The sequence below is a fragment of the Triticum aestivum genome, chromosome 6D, assembly GCF_018294505.1.
Source record: "Triticum aestivum cultivar Chinese Spring chromosome 6D, IWGSC CS RefSeq v2.1, whole genome shotgun sequence".
Classification (NCBI taxonomy): domain Eukaryota; kingdom Viridiplantae; phylum Streptophyta; class Magnoliopsida; order Poales; family Poaceae; genus Triticum; species Triticum aestivum.
The window spans coordinates 451,450,645-451,458,367 of NC_057811.1; the positions used below are offsets into that span (position 1 = coordinate 451,450,645).

A 7,723-nucleotide genomic window follows, 5' to 3' on the forward strand; every position below is an offset into this window, starting at 1 on the left:
ACTCAGGTCTTGAGACAGTTCCGCCTGAGGCCAGACTTCAGTATCAACCCGAGTCATCGCTGCCTTCAGGCGAGCAAGATAAGCAACCGCGCTGTCTATGCGAGATTCCAACTGCAGCACATTCATCGCAACATCATCCTTGACTGGACAATTTACGGGATCGAGACCCGTCTCGACCCGCCTAGTTTCCACTTCAAAGTCTTGGCAAAGCTCTGCACAGTCGAGTAAATGGTGAGTCGACGATATAATCAAGCTTGATAGTCGACCGTAATAAGTCAGTCAATCATCAGTACCTTCAAGTTTTAGGACCAGCTTTGCAGCAAGCTGGCCCAGATAAGACTCCAACTCGCCCTTCTTGTCCTTGAGGCTCCAAGCTTGTCAGTCAGCTTGTCCTTGTCTTTCTTCAGTCGCTCGACCTCCCGATTGGCGTCAGAGACAACAGTCTTCAGTTTGGAGTTCTCCTCTTCTAACTTGCCGACTGAAGCAAGCTTCTTGTCAGCAAGCGCCGTTTTCTCTCGCGCTTCCTTCTGTGCAGCAGCAAGATCCAGATCCTTCTTCTCCAAAACCTACTTCATTTTCTCTAAAGAAATAACATTCTTCAGACGGGCTTGGAGTTGACGGTTTTCACTACATACATCTTCTCGAGTGGAGTCACTAGGTTCAAAAAATGAAAAGGAAAAGGGCTGGCAGTGAGAAAGACAGTTGACGATTGGTTACCTCCCATGGCAGCTACTTCATCACGAGCGGTCTTGAGATTCCTCTGGGCCAATTCCAGATCAAGGTTGAGGCTGATTTGCTACTTGTTCATTGCGGAAAGCTGAGCCCCAAGATCACAAGATTTCTGCAGTATAAGCCATATCAGCTGACCGAGATAAAAATACATCATAGTGATAGCTACTCTAAGACTACCACCGAATCAAACATTCAACGGCAGTCTTGGGGACTACACCCAGTGGGTGCACTTGGCGTGCCCCCACTAGTTTGAATAAACACTCGACATGGTCTGCCCAGTGCGAGAGTAATAAAAAGGAGCAGTTCTCAGACCATAGTCGACTGCCCGCAGTCAACCACGGTCTCGGGGACTACACCCAGTGGGTGTACTTAGCGTACCCCCACTGGCTCTGGTGTCATTCGACCTGGCCAGTCCAGACTGAGTGACAAAATTCAGATTCTCAGACCACAGTCGACTGCCCGCAGTCAACTATGGTCTCGGGGACTACACCCAGTGGGTGCACTAAGAGTGCCCCCACTAGTTCAAAGATTCAATCCAAGCCGACTCAAATTGACTTGTGCAACTTCAAAACAGTCACACCCAAGTGGGTGATCGGACGAGAAATATGATCAATCGGAAATCAACTAACCTGGACATTGGTCTGCAGAGCTGCTCCGGCGTTGAAGGCCACCTGACTGGCCTCATGCACCACTTTCATTTGCCCCATCACAAGGTTCAACTGAAGAAGAGCTTCCTTGGCGGCAGACGGTGGGTCGTCCGGGGTTTGATACGCAGTGAAAAGCGATGAAGGCAAAGCAGTCGGAGCAACCGCTGGGTCTGATGCGTGGAGTTGTATTGGTGCAGTAGAAGTCTGAGCAGCTGGTCCTGATGGGCAATTAGTCGACAGCGGGATAGCGAAAGTGACGCTGGTACGTGCCGGATCTGTCAATCGCTCGACTGCCATCCCAGGCATCTCAGTCGACTGAGGAACCTGGGCCTCAGGCTCTTTCCCGCTCAGTTCCTTGTCCCTCCTCCTCCTTCCCCTCAGCGGTACTTCTTCTTCATCGTCCGGGAGCACAACAACGTCCCGTGGTGCTGCAACAAACAGAGAAAGTCAAAGAGATAGCTGACAAACAATCCAGTCGTCCAAATAAACTCGAGTCGGACAGACTTACTGGCTTTGGAGGTAGATGCGTCGTCGGTTTCCTCGTCGTCTGGGGTCTTGTCGATATCCATATCAGTCGCAGCCGAGGCCGGGCTGTAAAGGTTCATCATCCACTCGGTCAGTACTAGAGAATCGGTCAGAACAAGAAAATACGGGGAGAACATTTACCCAGAAGCAACAGGAACGTCCATCTTGATTCTAGGCAAGGTCTTCCGAGCCTTCGAAGGATTGATCTTGGGCTGCTTGGTGACCTTCTCAGCCAATTCTGGAGTCGAAGACCGAGCGCGCTTTTCAGATGGAGCGCTCGAGGCCACAGCCTTGCCGCGCCTGCCCGCAGGATCATGGTGCTGCTTGGATCGACATTCGGAACGAGGTGGTGAGTCAGCTACCTCCTCGTCGTCCGACTCATCGCTCTCATCTTCATCATCGTCGGCTGGTGACTCCCACTCGCCGCTCTCCTCCGCGCTGTCCTCGCCTTCATGGTCCAGCTCCAGAGCTTGTTCACCATTAGGCATCGAGTACATCTCTGTATAAATCTACAAAACAAGGAGTCGAGTGGAAATCAGTCGAATCAACAAACAGTCAGAAAGCACATCCAAATTCAATCAGTTCTAGTGGCCAAACCTTGTCTGGCTCGTTGCTGTCGCTGAAAGGTTTGACTCTCCTGGCGCCCCTGGGGTTGTCCTTGTTGCCGGTGATGCCCCTCAGCCACTCGGCCACTATTTTGGCCTCCACCTCCTCCGGATGAACCCGAGCGGTATCACCAGCCCCGGAGTACATCCACATGGAGTGATCACGAGCTTGGAGTGGTTGAATGCGCCGACTGAGGAACACCTCCAGCAGATCCATGCCGGTGACACCTTGGTTGATCAGTTGAACTACCCTCTCGACCAACATGCCCGTCTCCGCCTTCTCTGCGGCGGTCACTTTCAACGAAGATGGAGTTTGAACACGATCAAAAGAGAAAGGGGGAAGTCCAGTCGACTGGCCTCGGGGCACGATATCCTGGCAATAGAACCAGGTCGACTGCCAGCCCCTGACCGACTCAGGAAGAGTCATCGAAGGGAAGGAACTCCTCTTCCTCTTCTGAATACCCAGACCCCCACACATCTGGATAACATGGGTTTTCTCGTCGTTCGAGTTCGCTTTCTTCACTGTTTGGGAGCGCATAGCGAAAATGTGCTTGAAAAGACCCCAGTGCGGTCGACACCCCAGGAAATTCTCGCACATGGACACGAATGCGGCGAGATATGTGATGGTGTTGGGAGTGAAATGATGGAGTTGAGCCCCGAAGAAATTCAAGAAACCTCGAAAGAAGGGGTGTGGAGGAAGCGAGAAGACGCGGTCGACATGAGTGGCGAGCAGAACACACTCACCCGGTCGCGGTTGTGGCTCCGTTTCCCCCTCCGGCAGCCGCGCAGACTCATGGACGATCAGCCCTAACTCGGCCATATCGTCCAAGTCTTCCTGCCGAAGTGAGGATCGGATCCAATCTCCCTGGATCCAACCCGATGGCAGCCCCGAGCGCGATGAAGATCCGCGATTCGTCTTCTTGCTTTTCGCCGCCCCCGTCACCTTCTTCGCACGTTCCAGCGCCGCCGTCTTCTCCTTCCCCATGGCGGCAGAGTGGCGGCGTCGAGAGTGGAGAAGCCGAACGAGGCAAAGGAGCAAGAGGAAGAAGAAGGAGAATGGGCACGCACAGTGCGGATGCCTCGGCCTCGCCGCTTTTAAAGGCCTACTTCCGAGTGGCTGACGCGTGGGTCCGGACGATCCTGTCAAATCCCTTAAACAGTCGCACACGGGATACGTGGCGAAAAAGGTGGCACAGAAATCGAAACCTCCTACTTATCTACTCCGCTTACCACGGCACGCTCCGCCTGGCGCGCTTCCACCAAAATTTCGAATCCCGTGAAATCCGGGATCCTCTACAACCGATCATGCCAAAGATTCCATGTCAAAGATAACACTCGACGGATGACGTTATAAAACCAGTCGGTCATTTCTGAATCGATCAAGGCGACTGAAACGAAGCCGAAGTTCCAACAACTGGCCTCCATTTGGAGATGAAAGCAAGAGTCAAAGCAAGGTCAACTTCAACCTTCTTTTCACTCAGACCTCAATCCATTCGGGGGCTAATGATGAGGACATAGACCTGGGGTAGGGTAATAGGCCTGACCTATACCTCCTACCTAAGGTCCTTGTCCTAGAGGCAAAGAGGTTCAGGAGTAAATAGAGGGGACCCAACGGAGGTGTCGAGTGCAATCCACTCGACCTACCATTCACTCAGAGACCCCCCCCTTATTTAGTTCACTCGACCACTAAACCACTCGACGTGCAGAAGACCTAAAGCCACTCCGCGCAGCAACGGTCGGACATTTACTCTTAGACTTAATAGTCATTTATATTACTTTACTACAGACGTTACCTGCAACGCTCCTTCTTTATGAACATTGAACCCTGTGTAACGGAGGGGAGCTGGGGTCCTGGCGCACTCTATATAAGCGACCCCCCTCCTCTGGGACAAGGGTTCGCACCCCCTATAACACACACACGCATATAATCCAGTCGACCGCCTCCGGGCTCCGAGACGTAGGGCTTTTACATCCTCTGAAAAGGGCCTGAACTCATAAAACTCGTGCGTACAGCTTCTCCATAGCTAGGACCATGCCTCTACATCCCTACCCCCCCATTCTACTGTTAGACTTAGAACCACGACACCCCCCGCTTCACCTCTTTCTCCGACATGGTGGCTCCCTGATTGATTTGGTCTTACCGAAATCTGAAGCAACCTGGGAGGATTGTTACGAGATGGAGAAGTGCTACCCAGAGTTCATGGCTAACCAAACGCCTTGAGGTCAAGTAGTTTCTTGAAGGGGAGGGAGTGTCTAGATTTGAAAATCGAATTAGGTTCATGCGGATTTCTATTCTATTTGGAGTAGGGAAGAAGGTTATGACTGGCTGGGACCAATAGTGAGGATTAAATGAGTTGGGGAGGAGTTAGTTACTACTCCCTCCGTCATATAAGAGCGTTTTTTACACTAGTGTAGTGCCAAAAACGTTCTTATATTATGGGACGGAGGGAGTAGTTTGTTTACTCTTTCTTTTTATCTCTTTTCAGGGAGCGATCTCGTCATTTCTCGGTGATGGTTTGCTATCTTTGTCTTGTTTTCTAGGCAGCGGTCCTAGTGGTGGGAGATGCGGTGCTCGTGGGCTAAGCTCGCGGCTCAAGTTCGAGCAGCTAGGGGCCATGGCTGCATGGATGCTGTGGTGGCTGGCCTTCCGACATTCTGTGGTGGTGTGCGATTGTGGTCTGTGTGACCGGACGGACCTTGGGCGAAGGCAGAGTATGCTTGCTAGGGTGAAACCCTGTCTGGGTTTGGCCAAGCCAGCGGAGGTGGCGCCCGTGGACGTCATCATCTTCCTGAAGTCTCCATTTTGGTTGCTCATTGGATCGGGCAGCGGCGGTGCTTCGGTGTCTGTGTCCTTCCTGAAGGCACCATCTTGGAGCTCATGGTTCGTCGACATTCAACTTCACCTCTTCGCTGTATCTTTCACCGGGAAGGGCTTCACGGTATCGATCGGGGTGTTGTTGTTGGTCTTTGGCACCTATGTATCTAGCCTTGGGTGAGTGTGAGTGTTGGTCTGCTGTGTTGTGGTTTTATCGGTTTATATGTTGGTTGTTGCTTTATCTATATCTATATCTATCCCAATATAAAAAGACCCAAAGAGGCAGATCCAACTAATATCAACCATCATACCTCGTGCATCATGATCTAAATTGCTCCAATGGTGAGCGCTCGACATGTGTAGCGTGCAACCAATATCATACCAAATATTAGTGTTACTCCTATGGTGAGGGCCACATGTCACTGGCTGGTTGACTGAGGTGAGAAAAGTTTTCCTTTTTTGTCACATTAAGGTGAGGATTGTTTTCTTCTCTCTTTTGGAGATGGAGAAACGAGAGAACACCTTCATCCTACTTGAAGGCGGCCACGCAATAGCGGGCCCCAACCACTAGTGCATGTAATGCTTGCTGGAGCTAGCTCTGAGAACGCAGAGATTGAGAAAGAGAGAGGAAAAGACTTCCCGACTGTCATCAACGAGGTCAAGCCGGCTCCGATAGGGGGGGGGACGACAGCGGCACGTGGACGGCTCGTTCTGGCAGCGATTGTGATCGTTCGGTGGTCTCGGTATCTTGATGTAATTTTTATTATGTTTTAGGTGTTTTGTACTTCCGGTGAACTTTGATAATAGATCTGAATTATTTTCACACACACAAAAAAAAACTATCGCCCATCTACCACCCATCATCGTACAATTGATGTATGATTTCCTGACAAGTTGTACCACGCAGCAGCATATATTCCGAATTTCGCTCCGTTATGCAGGCTAACCAGTACTTACCCCACCACCACAATTTTCAGATCTAAACATACCCGCGGTTACATCCCCGCTCTTTAATTTTTTATCAAATAACAAATTAAGTGGAACAATCTTGGAACAAATATATAAATCCTGTTGCATGAATTCATGCTTCATCTTGTTTTTTGTGGAAAAACATCCAATCTATTCATGGTTCATCTTGTTGACGGCAATAGAGTTGGTACATGTCCATGAGCCCGTCCCTAAGCGCCACCTTAGGCTTCCACCCAAGCTTCCTCATCTTGGAGCTATCTATCAACCGCCTGGGCACACCGTCCGGCCGGCTGGCGTCCCATACCACGCGACCCTCGTAGCCGATCACCTCCTTCACCAGCTCCGCCAGCTCCCTCACGCTCATCTCGTCGCCACTCCCCACGTTCACGTGCTCCAGCCCGGAGTACCTGTCCATCAGCAGCACCAAGGCTTCCACAAGGTCGTCCACGTGCGTGAACTCGCGGAGCGCGGCGCCGGAGCCCCAGACCACGGCCTCGGGAGCGCCGGTGACCTTGGCGTGGTGGAAACGGCGGATGAGGGCGGGGATGACGTGGGAGCTCTCCGAAGGGAAGGGGTTGCGCGGGCCGTAGATGTTGTTGGGCGACGCCGCGATGGCATCCATGCCGTGCTCCTCACGGTAGGCCTGGCACATCTTGATGCCCGCGATCTTGGCGATGCTGTACCACTCGCTCCCAGGCGCCGGTGGGCCGGACAGGAAGGCCGACTCCGGGATAGGCTGCCGCGCGTCCTCGGGGTAGATGGTGGCGCTGGCCAGGATGAGCAGCTTGCGCACGGAGCCGCAGCGCTGCGCGGCGGTCATCACGTTGAAAATGATGCCCAGGTTCTTGGTCAGGTACTCGGCCGGCGCGCTCAGAGCGGCGTGGACGCCGCCGGACTTGGCTGCACAGAGGATGACGTAGCGGGGCCGCTCGGCGTCGAAGAAGGCCTCCACGGCGTGCTGGCACGTCAGGTCGAGCTCGGCGTGGGTGCGGACGACGATGCTGGTGAAGCCGAGCGCTGCTAGCTTGCGGTGGACGGCTGTGCCGATCATGCCCCGGTGACCGGCCACGAATGTCTTGGCGGACTTGTCGCTGAGGAATGACATGCTACCCATGGAGCACGTACGTACCCTGGTGAGCAAGCGCGATCTACACCAGACTTGCGCGCCTTGCCTGGTGGCTGTCTAGTGCAATGGTGGCCTTAAATAGCAGCGTAATTAATGCACCTCTGTCTCGTTTTTTTTAGAGAGAAATCATGGCCGCTTTATTGAATGAGTCCCGTCTCGGTACAACCCCGCAAAACGTAGGGCATGTACAACAGGGTACAATCAGCTGTCTGTAACTCCTGCCACATAGGAAAATAATTGACGTGGAAGAGAGAGAAAGGAGAAACTGAACGAGGCTGTCGGTAGAAATAGCGACGATCTGTTG

At 52.5% G+C, this 7,723-nt stretch overlaps 1 protein-coding gene across 1 annotated transcript; it reads right to left on the minus strand.

Annotated features, from left to right (window-relative positions):
• Nucleotides 1-6,284: 6,284 nt before the first annotated feature.
• Nucleotides 6,285-7,455, minus strand: LOC123141946 (putative GDP-L-fucose synthase 2). The gene has a single exon (XM_044560998.1). The coding sequence runs from the start codon at nt 7,405-7,407 to the stop codon at nt 6,448-6,450; it is 960 nt and encodes a 319-aa protein (XP_044416933.1). The 5' UTR covers nt 7,408-7,455; the 3' UTR covers nt 6,285-6,447.
• Between the last annotated feature and the right edge of the window lie 268 nt (nt 7,456-7,723).